This window comes from Schistosoma haematobium, chromosome 7 (assembly GCF_000699445.3).
Source record: "Schistosoma haematobium chromosome 7, whole genome shotgun sequence".
Classification (NCBI taxonomy): Eukaryota; Metazoa; Platyhelminthes; class Trematoda; order Strigeidida; family Schistosomatidae; genus Schistosoma; species Schistosoma haematobium.
In genome coordinates this window covers 19,379,136-19,404,558 of record NC_067202.1, presented here as the reverse complement: position 1 = coordinate 19,404,558, position 25,423 = coordinate 19,379,136, and the positions used below count along the sequence as shown (strand labels likewise).

General features: G+C 31.8%; 1 protein-coding gene across 1 annotated transcript in view; it reads left to right on the top strand.

Moving 5' to 3' along the window:
- Positions 1-522: 522 nt before the first annotated feature.
- Positions 523-25,423, top strand: part of MS3_00009767 (uncharacterized protein) — a gene marked incomplete at its 3' end in the record, with an annotated part of 69,815 nt that continues 44,914 nt past the window's right edge. The window contains exons 1-3 of the mRNA XM_035733923.2: positions 523-638; positions 3,475-3,570; positions 14,874-15,154. Of these exons, the coding sequence (XP_035590249.1) occupies positions 554-638; positions 3,475-3,570; positions 14,874-15,154 (462 nt within the window). The 5' untranslated portion in view covers positions 523-553. The remainder of the gene's footprint in view (positions 639-3,474; positions 3,571-14,873; positions 15,155-25,423) is intronic.

Here is a 25,423-nt window from a genome sequence, read left to right as displayed (position 1 = left end):
ACTTTAAAAAAGCATTTCTGAAGTCAAATTACAAGTAATGAGACGGAAATTCTACCACATTACTATAGCAGATTAAAAGTAACATAAAACATTTAGTTTCGCAATAACGGTGTGATTTATCTACGACAATGCTACACTAGACCTCAGTACGAATAAGTGTTGACTTAAAGATGATAGATTTCATTATACCCATCTGACGAAGCTGAAATCATTTCGAAATATTGGCATCTGTTCTACTGTTGTTGTTTTATGTGTAAAACTCGGCGCTCTTGAGTGACTTATTCGAGAAAACAGTAGTCTAACTCTCGTTTAATTATATTCAGTCATAAAGGATATTGTTTCATTGAAAATAGGTTAAAAAAGGGCAACCTAAAACCAGTAGGTTGATAGATTTCGCATTTTATCCTCATGGTTTATCTAAGCTCTATTCATTCGGGTCATTAAAGCAGGATAGTCGTCAGTTCAGAAAATTGAATCACATACTTGTTTGAACTGTTCAACAAAGTAGTTTCTGAAAGGTCATTTACAAACAACGTCTTCATTTATCGCGTCGATGGCTTGCCAATCGGTTTTGATAGTTGCTGGGCGTATTGACCGAGACTCGAATCAGGAGAAGTTGTCGAAGCTTCTTTACGATGGTAAGTATTTCAAATTGAGAAAGTGGTTGCTGTGAGGATAAATGTATGTATTTCTTATGCACCCAAGTATCAGATACATCTTAAACATGGGTGCACTTATATAAGTGTAGTGAAGTTGTGGAACGCAAAAATATCGCTTGAACCGTTACTGGAATCTTTTAACTCCAATTTTTATGCTGAAAACTAATACCAGAATAGCTGATAAACTGACAGATCCTGTCCGTAATGGCCATTTGAGTATTTTACAGAAAACCTACCAAACCTCATTTAACCTCATTGAATCTGTGTTGCCGAATTCTATTTTTATCGTTTATGTGTTGTATCCCAATTTCGAGGAAAATTTTATTCGTTTTGAAGGAACGGCACAAAAAATCCAACATTTCTCCAGATTTGGGGAAATCCCTGAAACTTTGAGAAAAACCATTGGACTTTAAAAAACCCAAAAATTTCAGCAATATTCCTCTTACTTTCCGCAAAATAGGGAAATTTGTTAGATGAAGGATTGTCGTGTAATTGTGAGTAGGTAATACTTTTTCATTAGTTCACATAAAGCAACACATTTTGTTGTTAAGAGTTTTCCAGTAACTGCGCGAGTATGATTTCGGCTCGGTGCCAGTGTGTGTATATCGTGTTGTGTTGCTATAAGACACGACGAACTTTAAGATAATACTAATATGTCAGTGGCATATTTCTAAAACCACTGACAGACACATTTCCAAACATTTTAGAGTTGTAAAACATCTAAAATATTTATATACTATAGTGTAAAGTATCTAGTAGCTATTTTGTTGTTAGCTTTTGAACACATCGGTAAACGGAAGCCGAATTTTGGATGTAAACGTTTGATCTTTCAAACTAGTTTTTACCACCAAAATTATTTCTGTGTCTTCCAGCAATCACTATTATTTGTTTGATTTTTGTTTCATTTCCCGATGCTCAAATCTCGTGAAATTAACGACAGAACCCTAACTTCAGGCGATTTTTGTGGCATGTGAATTCACCTTTGTTTTAGAATGGTCTGCGAAACATGTCATCCTTTAATATCTAGGTTTCATTAGAAGCCAGCTCTTATTATTGCTTGATTGATCTAATATACACCAATGACTGAACGCGAAATTAATACCATTTCAGGAGTTGAAATAAAATATTTCTTCATTATTATATTTTGAAGTTTTCTCAATGTCTATAACACCACCATTCCAAAAGCTTTGTACCCATTCATTTAACTAGAAGTATCCTTCATTGATTTCCTTTCTGTGGTCATTAGAGGGTTTTCTGTCATAGTTACCGTGATACATTTTATGATGCATACCTGATTTGACTATCACAAAACTCGTTCTCTGTAGTGTTTAATTATTTATCTACAAACATAAGACATATTGATATAATTTATGATTGATAAAGAAACATGCTACAAATTGGTATTTTTATTGTCGAAAAAATTGTGATAAATGCTACACCATAAGATAGCATGGGTGGAGCACTGTGCACTTGAATCATTGATAACATCTCTTTTACACCCAATTTAAAGCGCTATCTATTTTTTGCATCAGAGGGTGATTTTTTAACTGATTAAATCAAACTTTCATTTATTAACAAGTCTTGTTCTAGTTATCTCAAACGCTTCCACATTCATTTTGACGGGAATTAGTAACATTAAGTTAGGCAGTGTTGACTAAATATTTTCAATTTGTAAGCGGTCTATCTGAAATGGGTGCTCTACACTTTAGTATTCATTTAAAGCTTTGAGAATTTCCCTTTCGAGATAATGACAAACATTATTTCCTGTCAAGATTACTATAGTATATTATTTGCATTAACTTCCGTCGTTCGGATACTGTATGTAAGAGAACTCTCAAATTGGAAGCTCTGTTTTTGAACTTGTTCACATAAACACATGGTATGCTACACAATAAAGTTCTTGGATGCGCTAGCAGCCACTTAACCGCCTTGGTATGTTGCTGATATTTTTATAAGTTGATGAGTCAAAAACTCATCCATTGCAAGCCTTGTCAGTCTTATACATTATTTTAGGATACAAGGTGATGTTTTCGTTTATTAAGATAGTGAATTTCCAATAAATGGATTGGAAGACACAATGGAATCCCGACTCTTGTTGTCCATATTTCAGTTTTGCGTCGGTTTAAATTAAGAAGTAAGATGGGCTACAAGGCCATTGTGTTCTTGATAGATTCACCTAAAAATAGTTAGTGCGTGGTCCACGGTTTGTAGATTTAGACTTAAAACGATGCACATTTGTGCGAGGTTCTTCGTTGTTTATGTCTTGATGAACAAAATGGTTTCAAAGTCAGCGTATAGTTCAGACTTCAGTACCCAACTGTGCTGTCACAGAGTTTTCTGTGGTTATGATATACTGTACTAGTTTATAGGTAGGCACGTGTCAGTTTGCTATGTGCTGTGTTGTTTTTACTGTCATCATGAGTAATAGTTCAAATCAATGCTCTGATCCTTGGTAAATAATTAATAGTAATCCTATGTTGAACACAATACATCTGAATATGCAGCTATAGTGGTGTGACGTGGTTGATCAGTTGTTCACGGTTCAGACATGGTATCAGCTCCAAGCCCATCCGATCTAATGATATTTGGGGACCGAGCTGGCACAAATAATCTTCACATGTGTGTGTTTTATATTCAATAACACAAACCTCTATTGGTTTTATTGAGTATACGACTTAGCATTGATCAGATTTCTTAGTCCGTTTTCCTAAACACTAGGTTGACAAACCACTAAGTTTTTGTTGAGTCTTAATTGGCAAAAGTAGTGTCATTATTTCGTCGTTTCTTCTATATTTCCTGTTTTTACTTTCTATAGGCTTACTGGCTGCATTTGGTGAGGATCTGGACAAGTTAGATGCACAATTTTTAAATTGTTTAACCAAGCCTGTGAATGCAATTGATAGTAAAGAATGTGAGTTGTATGTATACCTTTATTGCGCCTTTCAATCAGTGATATGTATCGCAGTTCTTTCGATTCATTTTATTATATTATTTTATATTCATCTTAATCTATTTATCTGTCAACTCTTAAATCGAAATAAATTTAAAAAAGATGTAATAAGTGATAAAGTATTGTCAAGTCCATTTGAAATTACTATTAAAATGTGAACTCATTCAGAGTTTGATGTAATAAGTCGACATTTTAACTAGATCTTTTAATGGGGTCTAATTTTGTGGCCGATAACAACTCGTAACAAACCAACGAATGCATGCTGGTTATGTGGTGATTGGCACTATGTACGATTCTGTCCATTGAAGACGCATAAATGTTAGGTGCGCAACAAACGTGGACATGAAGAAGGGCATTGGACACCAAATCACTCGACAAGTCCCCAAATTAGAACACGGTTGAATAGGAAAGAGATTATATCCCAAATAACAAGGTTAGATGGAAGCAAGAATCAAGTAAGCGCAATAGGGAAAACGTTAGTATATTTATATTTTTTCACATGAGAAGATTTCTAGAGTGTTCACTAAGTATTGGCTAATTCTTATCCAATCGGCGTGCACCAAAGCAATCGTACATTGAACATGCTTTAATCCAGTCTATGTCCCGCTAACAAAATGTGAAGTGATATTTCTCGAAATCATTATCAGTAGTTCACCTGTGCCCAAGTTTTATATGTTGTTCTAATCATTTCGTTATTGTGTTCAGTCCATTTAATCGTTTCATTATTCGACGTTACTCTATGCTTGTAAAACTGCTTTTGATTATAGAGAACATCTATGATTTCCTAGTATTTGATGATTAATACTTTTGAACCATATCAAGGATGATACATAGAAGTGTTAAACGAGTTGACTAGGTTGTAAATATTCAACTAACGTGGTTGATATGTATGTTAGTCATATGAAATTACCATCTATCTTCGTATGCAATGCCGACCAATGTAATAGTTGGTTGATAAAAGCAAGGATGGCCGTTATAAATACACATCACCTAGGTTTCATGTTCGAACCCTGGTCCATCAACTGCAAAATATCAGCAGATCTTCTGCTAAACATACTGCTCGAAATCGAGCACAGGACTTTGTACGTTGTAAATAAGTTATATATCAGAAGGGGTTTTGTGGATATTATAGTAATTTTAATAGTTGAAACCATGAGTCAATTAAAGCGAGACCACCAATGAAAACCTGGAAGCACTGGACGGTCGTTTCGTCCTATTGTGGGACTCATTAGCAGTGCGCACCCACCATCCCGCCTGACGAGATTCGTACCCAGGACCTTCCAGCCTCGCGCGTGGGCATTTAGCCACTGGATCACTGAGCCGGCATCCAATAGTGTTAATTTCTAACTTCAACGAATCCACGAAATTCAGCGACACATCCACCATTGTCTCCAGTGAGTTACTATCTTACAACAGACCCGGTTGAACTCCATTGATCAGTTTCTCACCAAAACTCCAGGAAATATTTCTTGAAGCCGGTTACTAGTGAATATTTGCTGAAGAGTCCCATGGTAGGACGAAATGGCCGTTCACTGCTTCCAGGTTTTCTATGGTGGTCTAGCTTTAATTGATTCATGATCTTAACTATTAAATTATATATGTTGGGAAAATTATTATTCCCTTCTTAGCGTACTGTAGAATATATTTGGCCTAAAATATATCATTCACTGAACTACTGAGAAATATCCTAAGTGTACTGAACTCAAAAAATTAGTCCAAAGCGATCTCACATATCAACGTGTGTGTTCAGGCATAAGAAATTTTTAAGTAAACGAGAAACAATCATTTAGACAGAACAAATGCGTTTTTTCCAGAGATGAGTCCTCTTTTCGATGAATTGATTATTAAGACTGTACAATCATAAATAAATACTTGTTTCCTATGACAATCAATAATATGTTCATTAATAGTAACAGTGAAGTAAAATAAACTGAAACACTAAAATGTGTTATTCTTCTCACGAAACTAAAAAAACTAGCTGTTAAGAGCTTGATTTTCCATAATCAATTTTAGAGTTTGTTAAGGATTAATTATTATGAGAAAGGATTACGATGCATGCTAAGATAAAATGTTGAAATTGGAGCGAAATTCAATCAGGAAGGATAAAAGTGAATCGATACAGGGTAAAAGATCAATAGAGTAGAACAGATTAGGATAATGTCTTTTTTTTATAAGAGCTGTATGTTAAGACAAAGAGTTTGAATAAGTTTGTTTTGTATAAAAATGTCTAGCTTCTTCAGAAGTTGGAATCTTATTGGTCTTAATAGATTTCTAATCACTTTCTAACTGACTTTGAACCATGAATTATGTTTAATTGAATGGATTCATAATAAGTTCATTCATTGAAGTACCTTGAGAACACGGGCACTTCAATCAATTAATATACAATCGATTACTATTGTAAGGGACAGGATATATTAATGATTGTACAACTTCAAAATTGAATTCACTGAAAAAAAATATCCCAGTTTTAAACTATTCTTCCTTGTTATAGGATATTTGTTACTCTTTATTCTTTTAAAACATTATTTTTCTTTATCCATTATGCGTCATCCTTTGCTTTAATCAATTGTAAATATTTACAAGTACAAAGTCAAGATGATAATACCTAATCTTCTCCCTGTCTATAATTTGACAGGGTCATTGCATTCTACTAAATGACAGTGTGAAGAATTACACTGTTATCTTTAATACTTATAGACATGTGTATGTGTATTTGTGTGTCTACTGAGTCATTACAATGCATAATATGTACATTAATGTTTATTTTTTGTAATGATGCATGGAATTATTCCTGTTCCTACTTCATGGTTTGACTGGTAATTCATTTTCATTCTATTTCTATTTCGAAATAGTTATTCAAAAATAAAGATGTAAAAAAATATCATTTATAGAGTCTGTATGAAAAGTGAATTATGTCTCTGTTTGCATGAGCATCTATTAATCATGGAACAAATTACTTTTAATCACAAAGATTTGAGATAGTAGAATTTTTTTATAATATTGACTAGTTTGGCAGTGTTTATCTTTCTCAGTGTTCTCTGTGTTTGTGTATATGCTGAGTAGGATGACTCAGTAATTGTAATATTCAATTTGACATGGTATGAGTCCGGAACCCTTTCTATTTAGTATTTTAGTTTGAGGCCACAAAATAAAAGATTATGTTTTCATTCTCCACTCCAACCCCTTGTAGGATAGTGAGATAGTAGTTAAACCGTCATCTGCCTTTTAATTATTATGCTGCAGGTATGTAATTATCTCCAGCTTCAGTTCAGGCAGCCTGTTTGTATCCCTAGGTTGTACTCAAAAAGTGTGAATCCATGAATAGTACATGAACTTACACTTGATATGACTGAAATACATTATACATATAAAAGTGTAATTGCCAGTTAAGGACAAGCAGTGACTTTATCAGAATTTTATAATAACTTTTTGGTATAATAATAAATATATTGTTGAAACGGATTGCATAGTTATGTGTACATATTCCAAGTATTCAGCAATACCAAATTGTGCAGAGGTATTAGTATTGATGTTCAATGTGATGATTTACACCTCATAAGGATACTGGTTTATTCAGGTAATCAATCTTAAATAGAATTCAGATTGTTTTCAATATTTCATTATCAATAAATAATTATGATCGAAAAAGCTATTGAAATGTCCAGACATGGAAGAAACCGTTGACCATTTCCCATTTTAAATGATATATGAAGTGATATCAGTCTTTAAAAACGTTTTTGTCTTAAGATATCAGTATAGCTCAACTTACTGATGATGTTTATTTCGCTACTCAATAAACTACTATCACCTCTTCTCTTGATTTTATAATCATTAGATGACTGTTAAGCCATGTGTACAAAGTAAACGAAGAAGTCATTTGGGGAAGATCAATTTATTGTTTATTGAGAAATTACAGGATATTTTAGTAAAATATGAAAACCATAAATTAAATATTTCATTTGCACATCTTCCATCCATTGTCTCCTGCAAACTTCATTCCTATTGTTATTACATTTACTCTCTGTTTACATTCTTATTTTCTTTAATTCGATCTTCTCAACCTTCTTCTTCCAGACATTCCACTTGTGGTTGGTGTTACATACTACTACTACTTCTATAAGAATATACATACCTTTTGTTGTGTTGTTGTGAAACTTTTTTATTTCTTATTGAGCTGCTTTTTTATTCAGTGGATTTTGTAAGCAGATTAATTTTTAACTCTGATCGATCATCGAACAGTAACCACTGTCATACTTGTATAGTCTTTAGTGTTGATTAAACCAGTAGTTCAAGTGTTTAATGTAAGTTAGTGGTTACATATAAACAGAGCGAAACTCGAGATCAAAGTTTATCTGAGTTATGATTCTTGGAAGCATCTGGCTTACTTCCCTGGTAGGAATGTGGATTACTTAGTTCTATTTATGAATAAATGTGAATAACCCCTTTCAAATTCATCATTTTACTGAAGAATCAAAATCTACAGGATATTTTTTATTATCACTTATGTTTTTTCTTATTGTTCATTCATTAACCAATTGTTCTTAATGAAGTGTAATTACCAGGGGATAATTATAGAAAGATGATAATTGAATTTATTTAATTAGTTTAATCTTTTTTTGTTATTGGTGAAATGAATCGTTAACTGTATTGTTTTGTATCATCAACCCCCATCAAAGAATATTTCAAGTAGTAAATAGTTGTGTTGATGTTTTTAACTTTAAATGATCCACGTTGTTAATGTTGTTGTTGTTGTTGTTATGATTTTACTTTGGTTAATCTCAGGAATTTATCGATATAATACATGTGATAATTCAGTATTGTAAAGTGTTGAAAAACTCTTTTAAAGTGTGTATAGTTAGTTGGTTTTTTGTTTGTTTATTTCTGTAACCTGTTAATAAATTAATCATTTCTGGATAACATTTTTTTGTGCTATGAAATTCAATTTCAATTTCTTCATTGATCTACTTAACAGGTTATATGTATAATTTAGTTTCATCCAGTTCTATTTAGACATATGAATTGTACTTTTTTGTAGGTAGTTTGTACATAACTTTTCCATTTTTTTCACTGTACGTTTCTCTTCACATTCACTTTTTCAACAATGTTAATCTAAATATTTTGATCAGTAGTATGAATTGAATAAGAGTGACATTGATTATTGCATAGAAGATAGGACAGCTACATAATTGAATAGTACATACTAGTAATGTTTTGTGAGTGACTTGGATTTGAATCCTATAGAGAATACTGGTTCCATTATGATTCCAGTTAAGTTGTCTTGATTATTGTAAACTAGTGAAAAATTTATAGAAAATACAGCTTTTTTTTCGGTTATGTCTAACATGTAGTCCATGTCAGCTTTCTTATCACATGTTCGTATACCGTTCTTCACTTGTATATACTTGTGCTTAATCATACTACTTATTTTTCATAGCGGTGCTCAAAGATAAATCCAATACTTGAAATGAGAGAGTTTGTAGAAATCTGATCCTTGAATTTCGTAGGTACAATTAATTTTAACTGTTTATTGTTTTATCTTAAAAATTCCTGACCGTTGTTGCTACCTTGACGTGGTGGTCGGGCTTGCCTATCCTGATGAATCAACCGAGCTATACTGGCTGGAACAACCGATCCTCTAGGTCCTACCATGTCAGACAGGTCGGTTGAAGAGCGGTAAGACTAAAAGCAACAAACCTAATGTCCGAAGGCGAAGTCGTAATGCTGACTGTACAGAGGTGTGACAGCAGTAAGGTGTTTCCTTCAGACAACCAGCATGACAGCGATGCTGCCTTCCCACAAGGAGGGGTGGGGTTAGAAAAGGTCGACCCTAAAAATGCACACCTCGCCTTATCCCACGGACATCGGTCTCCGGCGGTAAGGTCTCAACAAGTACGGAGCCAACACAAAAATTACCCATTAAAAGGACGTGTGTGACCGGCCTCAAGCAGTTGTCCCTTGGGCACTGCGGTCACGCTCTCAGGTCATTAAGACCACATCTAATCCAATTTCCTTTTCAGGTACCTCCAGAAGAACCCTTCCACGGTGTGGGCAACCGGGAAGTGATAACCGCCCTCATACTTCAAACAGCACTCATCTTAAAAATTTAGTTGTCTGAGCATCTTTTCTGTTGTTAGTTTATTATGAATCTACAATGGGATGTTTTCGTTTCATTCTGTAGTTATTAACTTCAATTTCTTCTTTATCCAATTTAGTCTAAGTATTATTTAATTGAAATTAATTATAATACATTAAACATTGTTTATAATAGGCAAGTGGGTGGATCTATGTTCGGTTGATTTTGTAAAGAATACAATTAAATCAACGCACTTGTATTATTATTTGTAAATTCCTATTCGATTCTCTTTTAACCAGTTTTGTTACTTTCTTATTCTAATTGGTCTATATTTTCCAGTTGTTGTTCTTAAAGATAAAAATAAGTCAGCCTCTACTAGTATTTGAATCTAGTCAGTGAATATCTAGGTATTATCTACAGTTAAGAGTTTATTATGTTTTTTGGTTAGTTAATGATAATGAGTTAGTAGCTTAGTGGATAACGTGTCAACATTTGAAGTGTTAGATACCGGTTGGGATCACATGTGTCCATGAATCCCACTGCTAGCTATCACCCCATTGGTTATCTTGATAGTTTGGTTACGTGACTAGTTCTAGATTCTGAAATACTGTATACATTTTTCATCATTGTGTATATTATTACATTATCAATAGAATGGATACTAGTGATTGTGGTAATTTGTTCATCTAAATACCGATTCCTTCTCTGACTATCTCAATATCAACCGTGAAGCATTTTTTTACTAGTTCGTTGTTTGTCTGAGTGTGACATTTAGTTTTTTGTTTGGAAATTCAGAATTCTTAGTCAAATGATGAATGTTTTTTAACCAAACTGTCAATGTGGGCTGATACAAAATTGTATCAACTCAAATGATTAATTAACAGAGCTAAATTATCTCTTTAAAATGATATAGTTGAATATACTTTGGGATTATACTAATACTGAATTCTATATATACAACCTGAAGTTGCATTATTCGAAATTTGCAGGTCGAAAATGCGATTACTTAATTATATAATCATAGAATAAGTTTAGGACGGTAAACTAAGAATGAATTGATGAGACGAGAATTATGAATGCTAACTGTTGGGATCTTTTTATGGACTAATACGATACATATATACATACACACATATGTAACTAAACTATGTATATTCATATTCCTCTTGTTATAAGCTCTGTTTTGACCCATGAACAATTATTATACGATTTTCCTTTCTCGAGTTATGCCTAATCTCATAATTACAGTATCCCGCATTCACAGCCACTTTTGGCTAGACCATGTACAAATGTTGTTTTCTATTTTATGGTATGATGTGGTATGTTTGGTTAGTATATAAACCCAGTATGTTTGGTATATATGATTCATATCACGGAGGCTGAGATTGATGTTCTGGACTGAACAGGCAAGGAGAAGAACCGATAAAGTATCTAGATTGCTCGTACGGGTTTATGCATTATTCCCTAATTGGCAGTATAATTACATCATATGTTAATAGGGCACGAGGCCACCAGTTATAACAAAAATATCAAACCATAATAATTTTTGTTTAAGTTTGAACGAATACTTTGATAGTCAGTTGAGTGCTGAGTTAATGTACTACATGAAAATGAAAATTATATTTGTAAAAAGCCCCAGCGATTGAAATTAAAAGAAATTCAACATTTTGGTCCAAACTTTTACATATCAGAAATATACAGAAATATACATACTACCTCTTATGTTATCGTAAACATAAGTATAATTTATAAGCAGAGATGGACAGTGGCTAACAGTGGAATTCGGGACGCTCGTTTCATCCTATTTGGGAAGATAAGAAGAATAACACCAAAAACTAAATCTACATTTTTCTTTATTCAAGTTTTTTTCCTTCTTTATGGATTAGTTTTAATCTAGTTCAATTATATTTATCTTGATCATGAGATTATTCACAATCGGCGTCAACAATAAAAAGAAAAGAAAAAAAGTTTATTGATAATTTTCTTTAATTATATTGTGAATTTGTTGATAAACATTATACTTACTTCCTTGATGAGACTATAATTTATGGACGACTTTGAACGACGCCAAAGTGACCTTGAGAGTGTCTAACTACTTAATAGAGCAAAATGATGGTTATAAAGCAGTTTGAAGAATAAAGATAATGACTTACAGTTGATGGTAAGGGTTAGGATTTATACATAAGCAAAAATGCCAAGACGCTATTCAAACGAATGGATAAGTGCATTTTGCTCCAAAATCCAAGACCTGTTATCCTAAATTTGATTGGTTCGTCCATAAATTATAGTCTCGCTGCTTCCTTTTTATCCCATCCATTTATGCTATATTTCTTGTTTTGTTTTTGTTATATCAGTTTAATCATTCTTTTTATTACTCTCATCATGGTGTATCTTAGCGTCAGTTTTCTTTTAGCTTAATTCTTTCATTTTACAGGTTCTTTTTTATGATCTTTAGTATTTTTTGAAATGTATTATTCAGTGTTTGTCTTCTATTGGTCGTATCAGTTTGCACTTATTCCTTATCCTCCTTTTGTAATGATATCTGATACAATATTAAAGTCTAATGTATGTGAAACATATTCGTTCTGGAGCTTTCTTTAGGCTAATTTAATGTATGGTTTATGTAACATGATGATGCAACCAATAACATTACATTGTTTGTATAAATGTTTCATTTTACTATCTTCATGATATGATTCGAAATCGGTTAATTCGTTGTTTTCTCCCAATAAAACTCACGTTTTAATTTTATTCCATACTGTTTATCCTCTTCGTTTTCATCTTTTTTAATGTTACTTTACTGTGTTAATGTGTTGTGACAATTCACATTTGTAATAGATCCCGAATTGATTTTTATTGACTGAATAAGTTACTCAGTCTGTAACTCCATAAACACTGATAACCGAACATGTTATTCTTAAATACACCTAAAAACTAACCTTGTAGATTGATGTTCATCACAAAGTTTGTTTGAGTATGCAAGGTTTTATTAGTTTTTCCCATCTCGTTTCTTTTTGTTGAGACCATTAGTATGAAACGTTTCAGAGTGATATTCTCACTACTGTCAGGAAGCTGTTTTGTCGAAATAAGTCGACTTATCTGTAGCCTTAGAGTTTTGCATTTAGAGAGTGTAGTTCGACAAGAAATACTTGAGTCAAAACAGCAAACATGTTAAAGCCTTTTAATCGATTCAAGTGAGTGATGCAAATGATCGGCCTCTATTTTCTCCGATGTTATTATATTGGAAGAGTTAACAATAAAGTAAAAAAAACCTAATTACTGCTTCTGATGAAGTGTGTATGGATTTGTAGTTGACACTTGTTTTCATCATATGAGCGTGTTAGTTGATGATTACCAATGGAATTGTGGCTCAGTGGTTAATGCGTTCGACTTTCGACCACTAAGTCGCAGGTTCCAATCCTAACCCACATTCTTCCATTTAGAAGATCAACTAGTTTTTCCAGCTCTCGAAGATAAGTATACAAGTCTTTGCCTAGTGAGTTCCAAACAATACTAGTTGATACAATTGATTGTTTTGCTTTTTATTGTTCCTCTAATTTTTCACAACTGATTGCCTTATTTTTTAACTGGCAACATTTTTAATTTATTTAATTGTTTTCAGTTGTCAAAGCAATCACGTCTAAGTTATTTTACTAAGTAGATTTCAGTTATGAAAGAAATGGCGACACTTTTTGTATTTCATTATATTTACATATGGCCATGTATATTTTCACTGTAATACTATCCGAAACTGTTCTCATAGAACGATGGTCTATTTGACTTTCAACTAACAGCTCAATGGTTTAAATTCTGCTCTAATTCAATTGTTTTTCGTAGTTGGTTAGTTGTATCACTAGTCTCTATACAAATAGTATAGCTTAAAGTTGATTATATGAACTTGTACTTGGGGGATGAGTTATATTCGATAATTTATATATTACATAAATGAATTATTATAATTTTCACCAGGTATTGTGCACCTCCGACTGTAGGTTCAGTTGATCTAGAGTAATAAGGTATGATGGTGAGGTTGAATATTAATGTTATATAGCTTTCAACTGACTCATATGAATCCAGTTGGTACATATAATTGAGTTGACAATAACAGGTAAATTTCATGTAACAATAAAAAAGTACCGATTCTCGTTTGAATAGTAAGAATATAAACCTCTCCCCTCCAATCACGAAATGATAGAAGAATATTATAAGCTTTTTGTGTATGCTATGGTTTAAATCTATTACCTGGATAAAAATATGATCTCAAATGAAAAACTGTGAAGTTGATGGAGTCACCGTTTCATCAATAACCCAATAAAAGTAGCCAGCATTACTTCATGGAAGAGATAAGATGACTGGCAGGAACTATCTAGTTGTAACCGAATAAAATTCCGATAAATCAACATATAAAAACATAATAGTTCCTCAGCAATGCACACAGATAGACTTAAATCTTCTCGATAAAATGAAATCATAAAACTATTATTCATTTGACTATCTATATACTTCTGTTGTTAACTGAATATGTAGTTCAGTTGGAAGACGCAACATTATGACTGCAAATTCCATTTCTAGAAAACGAGGTTAGGTATGCACATCCATAGTTATTGAAATGATAATGTAATTGCTTTTGCTCCATCAATACTGACTACCTTCTTCATATGATGCATAAAACTCAACGTCATGGCATTTGTTTCGTAATACTTAGTTTATTGGGGAGCGTTGGGCTAATGATCAAAGTACTCGAGTTTCAATTAGTTAGGGTTCCGTGCACAGACTCCGTCCTTTTTGACACGTATTTCGGTAATGTGATAGCATCATTAGCTTTCAGATATCAGACACTGAACATTCTGTGCTTGATATATGGTATTGGGGAGAACTAGTCTATTGTTAAATGTAATTTTACGGTGCCTTTGTAAAATATGAAAATCATACATTAAATACATTATTTACACATCTTCCTCCAGTCAACCTTTACATACTTCACGATTCTTCCAATTCTGTTGTTATTCCAATTGCTGTCTGTTTCCTTTTCAACTCAATCTTCGGTCGGTAGGTATTCCATTTCCGATTACTGTTACATACTACTTATATCTGTCTGCATAAGTAGCATACACTACAATATGAGTTACATTGCACTAGTTACTTTCATAATCTAATTAATAACAATATTCGTTGCTCTTTTCTTCAGATGGCTCAACATTGGAGTATGTTCTTCGTGAAAATATTTCCATCCGTGTATTATTTAATCCAACATCAGATCAATTACGTTTTGGTTTGCAAGAAGCACTTAGTCATGTGATTGTCAATAATAATTCAGTTGTTGAATACCCAGTGACTCCATCAACATTGGGTAAAGTTTGTATGGTGTATAATGGTCAACTACATGGTTTTACTGGTGATTGGCTATTACAAGATTCATCTTTCAGTGGAAACAATTTATTATTATGGCTTAATAGTGAAGAAGCTATGGTAAGAATTCTTTGAATTTAAAATAAAGTGTTTATTACTTATCCCTTTCGTTGATACATATACTTACTCCTTTAATCGTCTTTCTCTTTGTATGTAGTTAATTCATGATGATAATTTTGTTTCTATTTCACAAAGTTATTCGTTTCATAACTATAGTTATATCTATATTTGTGTGACTGACGAGTTTCATTTTACAAAGCACTTCATGAATATAGTTGAGTAATTATATTTTCTCTATAATGATATGTGTAATTATTTCGTACGTTCAAGTTATTTATATCCTGATAATTAGGAAGAATATTCAATGAAAATCCGAGATAGAGAAACCCATAACTTAGAAATTAATGACTTGGTTTTCATGTTAATCACTTCTTATCCAATGCCACTGAAATAATAAGTTTGAGAAAAAGTTACCGTATCGACTAATGTGATTTTGATGGTAAGTTAGTTCTACAATCGATCCTTGAATCACAACTAATTAACTGCCAAACGTTTGACTTGATGATTATTTTTTAATAAACGGAATACACCCAATTATGACATTAGGTAAGAAAGAAAGATTAGTTCAGCGAAGAGTTCTCTTTTCGGCTAACTCTTTGCTGAACTAATCTTTCTTTCTTACTTGATGATTATTGACTAGACATTTTAAAATAGAGTAGTTGGCTTATAAAAAAATTTTTAATATCAGAAGGGGTTTTGTGGATATTATAGTAATTTCAATGGTTGAAATCATGATCATAACAGGACGAAACGGCCGTCCAGTGCTTCCAGGTTTCCCATGGTGGTCTGGCTTCAACTGACTCATGATCTCAACCATTAAAAAAAAGTTTATTGAAAAATTAGATAATGCAGTATATCAATTTCGTTTTAGTAGAAAACTCCTTAACAATCCATGTCCATTACATTTTCCTTACAAACAATCTACCTCAAAAGGTGCAGTCTTCTGAACTGACTCTTAATAATTCAAATTAGCAACTGCAATGGTCAATCTTTAATATTTCACAACTATCTAAGCAACATGGATGCGCACTGCCGAGGAGCCGCACAATAGGACGAAACGGCTGTCTAGTGCTCCCAGGTTTTCCATGATGGTTTAGCTTCAATTGACTGATGAATTGAACTATTAAATATCTAAGGAAGATTAGTTAGCAGTATATACACAATGAGTAATCACTATTGAAAATTATGATCACAAATCAGATAATTATTCTTTAGTTCTACTTCGATTTCAATCATCTTAATAAATTTCAAAATTAGTTAGTATATTTATAGTTCGAATGTTGATTACGTAATGCCAACTTGTTTTCAAGCTTTAACGATCATTATATAACCAATTAGTTTAACATTAAGATCATGTAACGTTTAATTTTAAGTTTATATAATAACTACTGTTTATTTAAATGTATTGAAGCTAATAAACAAAAATGGATGGCAACTAGCAGTGAAATCTACTACGGGCATTTTGTTCTATCTGAGACACTTCAACTAAATGTACCTGTGTCCCGAATTTCACTACTAGCCACTATCTATCATTGTTTATAATGCAGTCTCGAGGCAATTTGTAGAGGATGTATTTATGCCAATAAGTGATTGATCTATTATAGTCCTAAACATTCACTGAAAGATTCAAACAAACAATATAACAATGTATTGAAGATCGTTTCAAAACTTTTCGTTTGTTTTGTTTATTATATTTATTATTAAACAATTAAATTTTCTCAGTAATATTCTTATTCATTACTTTAACATTTATTCATCATAACATCATATAGACTGTTATTTCTATGTGACAGTTGAATAAAAAGTAAAGAGACTAAATAAATTTCGATATGGTACATCTATTAATTGTCATTTAAAGTTAGAGGTTAAGGTATTTATTCACATTATACGATTATATGAATATCTTATCCACATTACATTTTGATTATTCTACTAGATGATTACTTTCTTTTTCTTGTTAAATCATGTAATCAAGACTAAATGTTTTGTTGTTGTTATGGTTGGTTGTTTGTGTGTGTGAGTGAGTGAGGGAGAGAGTGAACTTTTTGTTGAATACACAGCAGGATAGTTTAGCTTTTTTGTCTGTATACATTTATACAATATTCAATACGATAGTTTATTACTATTTATACTATAATTTCTTTAGTGAATACTTATATTTGTCAATAAACTGTCAATAATTCTATACCTAATGTGTATCGTTTGTTTTGTTTTATCTTATCAAATAATATGCTATATGTTTGTTTGTTTTTTATGAGATTTTCATTGAGATTTTGATAAATCTAATAGTATAACTATTGTTTTGAGAAAATTTTGATCAAAACACAAACAGTGTCTCGATATAAGATCATTGAGTTCTTTTTAAAATCAAAAAATAAAAGTTGTATTTATCAGACGTTGTAGTTATTATCTACGACATAATTGTAATCTAACATCTAACTGAAGTTTGTGCTGATGATGGTGTTCAGAAGAACAATGAAAGCTCCACGACCAAATCATCCAGCTCAAGGAGTAAAACTCCATCAAAAACATCGATAAGTTTATTTGTTCTTGAAATCAGTCAAGATGATGTAAATGGATTTATTCGTTGTCTTTTTCTAAATCTGTAGTTTGTTAGTTACTTTATGATGTTTTTAATTCCACGATTTCATTTATTCTGCTAGGACTCTGTTTTCAATATTTATTTTGTCTGTCATTGTTGATACTAGATACTAATTTGACTCTTGTGGAATTCAGCTTATCAGTTATTCGTTGCTATGTTGATATAAATTGTGACTTGTATAGACGATCCATGTTTTTGGCCGCTTATTTTTTTAGTTCTAATCAACTGTTTGACTTATTTTGTATTTCTTGACCAACTCAACTGAGTAAAAGGAGAAGACGAAAAAAAATGAGAGAAACATTGCTAACTGCGAACCAATAAATTTACTCTGATAACTGTGTAAACCTAGGCTAGGTTCTGTTTCAACAATACCTCAACTATGTAGCTTACCATAGGGTTGTGAGCGATTATATAACTTGTCTAATTTTACTCAGTGTATTACACTGTTCACTGTTGAAACGCTCAGTTTACACACTTAACCATCTTTGAAGTAAATTTATTTAATTAGTTACATTAAGTTTCATTGATTAAAATTATGTAAATATGGATGATATTAGTTATCATGATATCGATAAGTGAATTAACATTTGTAACTACAACCCTGTGTTTCTTCAAAATGCAATACTTGGATCAATCCTCCACAACTCTTTGAATTGATTGAAACATATTTCATAAATAGAACTAAATTGGAAAATATCAAAAATACTTTTATACTTACATATTGAGTTCCTTTCTTTCACATGCTTCATGTTTCTATATCATAAACTGAAGTAAATAATAAGTTTTCAATCAGATCTCATGGTTTATTGTTGTTTTGGGCAATTAGCATACAAAATAGAGAAAAAAAGGTGTAAATTTATCATTTCTATTTTATACTGCCTTAAAGTGAATTCACATTACATTTTGTAGATTTTCTTTATTATCAGTAAAACGATTACCTTGAACTCTTCTAGTCTAATATCCCTATGGTAATGATTATTCATATTCGCATATATATGGTGTAAATTTATTTGCATAACAACCCCATTATATGTTGTATTATTTACCGACAACTTTATCTTTACCTTATTACCTTGATCTCTTATCAATTTTGTTATAGATTATACACTTGATTTTTTTGTTTTAATTTTAGAATTATCAAAAATGAAATAAGGTTGTTTGTTTGTTTGTTTTTCTTTCTATTTCCGTTATTTTAAAACAGAGACAATAATTTAACTGTTACCATTGATTAAATATGCAAAAGTCATCAGCTATCACTTTCTTTCTAAGAGAAGAAAAATAACACTAAACAAACTTATAAGACACAAAGATAAACAAAGAGGAGTACTTGATTCTCTTCTCCACTTTTTATTCCATATTACTTAATTGTGTAATCGTGAAATGTTGTTATAACTTTGTTTGTGGTCATTGTTATCCTTTTAATCATCCTGGTATATTGATTAATCACTGTATAGTAATAAACAATTTTAATTTAAAAAAAAATTTCCTTCCTATTATTGATTGAATTCTATCAATCAAATTGATATGAGAATATTATGTCTAAGTAGTTATGTATTTAGAGTGGATACTACTTGAAGTTAAATAGCTTTAGACAATTAACAGGAAATTCTGGATAGAAGTTTCGTGTTCTAGTTCATATTCATCAGACAGGCTTATTTAAGGTAAATAATTATAATCAATGATTCTTGAATTCATTTCACAGTTAGAAGCATTACTATTGAAGTATAACATTTAGAACTTTATATGAACTGATCACTACAATTATAAGCCTTCATATATATGTTTTACAAAAAATAATGTTCAATTATTGATTAGACTAATTACAAATATGTACGCCTGTATATTTCTAAAAATTGTAGTCAATTTCAATTTATTAATTGAATAGGTATAATGATTTCCTTGACTTCATTTGTTCTAATATTTTCGTCTCATTTTTCCTTCTTTGTATTTAACACAATATGAATTCTATTCTTCTTATATGTGGATGCATGTCTTTATTATATGAATAAAAATATTCATATATGTGTATGCGTATCTGTGATTGTAAATGAGGTGATTAATAGTCAATTGGGCGTTGTCCATTGATTTTTAATTGTTTACTTGAGTATTTTCATTGCGTGTTTCAATAACTTCATTATATTCTAATTGCTTTGTTGTTATATACTAATTAATAACTAATATCAGAAGGTGTTTTGTGAATATTATGGTAATTTTAATTATTGAGATCATGAGTCAATCGGAGTTAGACCATCATAGAAAACCTGGAAGCAGTTGACGGTCGTTTCGTCCTATTGTGGGATTCCTCATCAGTGTGCATACACGATCCCGCCTTGCGAGATTAGACTTCTGATACTAATTACTAATAGTTATTTAGCTAAATGATTTTCAACTTGAAATTCTTAGTAAAAGTAATAAAAAAACAAGGCCCTTCGCTTTCAATGTATTTATGACACCAATTAACTCCATTTTTATAATTGAACAGTAACCTTTTTTGCCAGAAAACTTGTTCCTTCTAAATCTGAAATCGAGTAATTAAAATTAAGATTATAGTGATTAAGATGAAACAACTATTTTCCGAATGATATTGCTAAAGTTTGCCTTCAGACTACTTAAATTTTATTGATATTCAGGGCTTGATTTAGGGCTGCAAGATAATCTAAATCTATCATTAGAGATAGTAGGGGAAAAAAGCTGAAAATCAGTTTCACTGTCATTCATGCATTTATTCTTTGCCTTCTTATAAGTCTTGATTTTTAGTTTTATTCCAGAAATACATTCCTGTTATTGGAATCACGCATCAATCTCATTTAAATCATTATTGAAAACCTGAAAGTACTAGACCTCACCGAGGATCGAACCCATGACCTACAAGTCTTTCGGCGAGAACTTAAGACTTAGATTACTGGGCCATCATCCAGTGGTTTGCTTGCTTAATTTTAATCATTCCTCAATATTACACGACCACCTTCGATTGTCTTCAGGGGATACCTGTCTCTCACCGTGCAGCTGTTAAACTCCACTAGTCACAGCTTCTCATTAAAACTCCTGGAATTTATTAATTGATTAGCGAGTACATGATAATTATCATTTTGGGACTTGTAGAGAACATTGAATCTTATCGAGATTACGAGCCAAGCTAGGTTAATTTTATCTGTTGTATAGGTTGTTAGAATAGAATTTATTCACCGATTATTCCGTTTAAAAAGTATTGCTCATATCATGGATTGTCTTTATTTGGAAGCCTTTCTGCCTGGGCTTAATAATGCATACCTACGAATCTGGATGAAAGCCAACCAACAGTTAGTACCATCTATCATCTATCATACACTGGTGTTTTAGTTGTTTTCTTTCTTCAATTTTAAAAACAAACTTATGACAATAAAATTTATCGAACTTAAGAGATTTACTTTTATCATAAACTGACTAACTTCAAATTGAACTAATTATGCATATACCTTTCATTTGCTTAATATTTTTGTTTACTTCGAGACAAATTTTCGAAGCTCTGGTAATAAGCCATGACTAGATAATTTCAATGTTGTTAGAAACTTTACAGTTAACACCAACTACAATGGACGGTAATAGTCATACTACACTATGAGGAGGTTGAAAACAAAAATGTTCACTATCGAATTTCAATTCAGGATGCATAAGTTTTCATGCTTCACCATAAGATCAAAGGTACATGGGTAAACTGAAAAAAGACATGATTCTTGTTCATTGATTCAGTCAATCAGTTGTTCAACATTTAGCTGAATCAAGTGGGAAGTAAATTAAGTCATTTAACGAATGAATATCATAAGCTAGTGTTTCTTTATTATGGTGAAAATAAATTTACATCTGTCGCGGTGTTATTTCATCTAGGATTTTTAATTTTTATTCTCTACCCCTCCGTGTCATGAAATGAAATTATACGTGAGTCAGTCTATTTTGAAGACAGGCAGGTGGTCTTTGATAGAAACAGTAATCCTACCAATTTGTTATCTTTTATCTCACTCACTCACCTAACTACCTACGAATCCGACTTCACTAGCTTCTATTTACATAGTCTGAGAAACAAAACTAATTTTTCATCGAAGGGATTATATTATTTAATTTTGACTTTATGTAAATATGTATGTATGTATGTATGTATGTATGTATGTATGTATGTATGTAATATTTTCTTTGAATTGTTGATTGGATAGATCTGGATTCAGTGAGAAGTTAACTTACATTATTGTGTATCTCATCTAAACAATCGGACTGTAAAATATTATTATTATTATTGTTAGTTAACTTTATCAGTCGATTTTGTCAAGATTAGAATATATTGATTAATTATTTTCCTTTTTTTTCTATCCATTTCAAATATATCTAAGTATGTTGGAAGAACTTGATGCCAAGTAATCTCTTACTGTACCACTCTTCCTCTCCCTCTCTTTCTCTCTCTCTCTTTCTCATGAACACATTTACAAAGTAAATTTTCTATCACTGAAAATAAATACAGTTAAAAAAAGATTAATCTAACTTAGTGTATTCCAATTACTTTTATATTAGATTTTCGTAATGTATTGCCGATTTTTAGATAACATTAAGTAGTTGAAAGTAGGTAAATAAAAGACAAAACAGAGTATTCATTGTTGTTCATGTCTTAATTCAAGTAGTTTTTGCTTACCTTATTGTCATCAAGACTGACTAAAGTTTCGACTCAATAATCATATGTTTTAATACATTAGAATAGTTTGTAGTGTTAATTTGTATAACCTATAATGTCTGACAATTGGAATTCTGCATTGATTGTACCGTCCAATCTTGGATTTTTCAGTTGGATGTAGTATCTTTAGTTATAATTAATAGAAATTACCTTAATAATAATCAAATTTAAACTAATGATATTGTCCTAAGTTTACGTTGGACCACCTTGTTCATATACCAATCAGGTTATCAAAGAAGCTGTTAACTATACATGCGTAGCACATGTTCTAACCATGTTAGATGTTAAGTGTTCACAGCCTCCTTAATTAGTGCATTTACTTGACCCCATATCCTACACTTAAACTCAGCATTACGGACTGTTTCATATTCCATGATGCAATAATAATTTTTCAATTAAGAACTTTTACCTCTTTGTTTACACACTTTTACTACAGCTGAATGTAGAACCAGATACCTAATTTCTTCCTTGCCATTTGTTTTAGTAAAAGTTGAAAAATTCCCGATGTTGCTATTTTAAAACTACAATAGATCAGTCTCTGTGGATCCTAAGAGGATTGCCTCAATATGGTATTTATTCACAGGATTTACCTTATTGGCTAGCTATCAGTTTGTGGTTTTCTGAGCGTAGAAGCATAGTGAACAATGTGTTTAGGTTCGAATAATAGGTACTATTCTCAACTCTGATGTAAAAATCAAGACTGGGGTATAGGTACATGTAACTGACGTGTTTCAACTAGGATGAAACGCGGATCCTAGATTCTACCGCTACCCACAAGTATACTAAGTTTGCCCATTTTTTTATTACTTGTCATTCATATTTACAATATTATTTCTTTCACTTTCATTGATATTGTTTACACCATATCAAAGCTACCCTGTCGACTTATTCATAATTCCTACAAAATTATCTTCTTAATCACATAAATTCTATAAACGCGTGTATGAACACTTGGTTGCACGATTCACCAACTTATTTATTATCCTTTTATGTTATCTGTCTAATAATTCTTTCTATTATAATTGTTCCCTTTATGTATTTTATGTATGCATGTGTATGTGAAAATGTTTTTATAGGTTTTACTAAAAGTGATTCTCATGTTGTCATTTTCCTCTCCTTTTCTCTCTCTATTCATTGCACTATTCCATGAAAATAATTTATTGTCAGTTTGTGAGATGATTTATAAAAATCTGTTTCAGTTCTGAATATTGTGTATTGACTAGTGATAGTGTGGGGGGGTATGGTAATAGATTATACAATAATGAATATAGTAATGTGGTTGCCTTCCTTCATCGTTATTGTCATTTTTTGCTTTATGTTTATCCATAAATTTTTATCAAATTTTAATTTATGGTAGATGACAAAGCGTTTGGCGACGTGCTATCAAGGTTATAAATCTCTTCCTCACTTTTTTTCTATATACTCTGTAGTTATTACTCATAGTTTTTTTCTTGCATAATATAACATGTTTGTCGAGTACATATTAATGCATACCGTTGTGAGTAATACGTTGTGTGACAGCTGAGGATACTTTCTGGATTGCCCATACAGGAGCAGGTGGATCGAGGTTTGAACCGCTTACTTATCGGTGAGAAGCTGAGTGGTCAAATTGCAAATTTACTTAGGTCAGGGTCAATTATTACATGAGTTTCATGATGTGACTTAATTGGTTTTTTAAAATCAACATTAATCCAATCATTAAAATTGATAAATATATACCTTTGGCAATAAATCGAAGTTGATATCATTAAGGTCAGCTGATTGGTTGATAAATTGGATCGATTTTGATGTATTTGTTGACTACTGCTTGACCTCATTTCGAGCTTCTAAAAATCCTCTATTGCTCTTAGAGATTCCTCTATCCAATATTTTATAAATCATAGACAGATATAGGACCAAAAATCAGATCAAAGGGAAATACTATAGAAATAAGGAAGTGAACAATAACAGGTTAAAGGTCAACAATCGGTAATCGAGATCTAGATTGACAGGACGAGCTGTGAGTTATATGTGGAGAAATGAAATGAAACATATGTGAAAGGAACAGCCTAACAGTTATCCGGTCAACCATGTATAAGAATCTTGGTAGAATGTTTTAGGTATGCTTCTGTTTTTAAGAAGCATTTTGTCAAACAGTGTTGCACCACAAAAAACACTTTGTCTTCAATTAATGACCATAAGAATTTGATGCTTTAACCTTCAGTTGCTTTTATTAGCTGGATTTTCTACCGTGCGCTTAAGAATGGTGTTGATATTGTTTTTAGTTCGTTCCATCATGGTCTCCTGTGTTACATCAGTCTATTATGCTTTGAAAATAAAATATAAACAGTCAAAAAGTCTAATTCATTTTTAATTTGATTGTTTGAATCTTCCCATTGATATTTACGATTGCAATTGATCAGACTGTTATCGGCATATGGGCATCCTGCGCAGACTGCCTCGATATTGCCTTAAGTCACAAGCATTATAAGCGAAGATGATGGTGTCTAGCAGTGGAATCCAGGAAGCGCGTTCCGTTATACTTGGCAATTGCCAGCACAAGATAATGGCCATCTGAACTCAGTAGCTGAGTGGATAATGCGATGGCGTTCGAAGTGAACGGTACTGAGTTCGAGTCCCTGAGTGGAAAACAACTCTGGGATGGAGGTACATCCAGCTTACAAGTCCTAAATAAGATGAAAGCGGGTCATGGGTTCCATTGTTAGCCATCATCATCTCTGCTTATTTTAAAAAGTTGTAAACAAACGTTTACATATCTATTTTAATAAATAATGCTTTCGCTTTGATAATAAAGCGTTATGACAAGTGTATCTATCCTGAGGGAAAATATTTTCTTCCACAATACACAATATACTTGATGAAGTGTATGCAGATAAATACTATTAAGATATTTTTTTAAAATATACACATAAAAAATTTGTATGATTCACCTCTGTTGTAGAGTTTTCATATACCGATTAATATATTCACT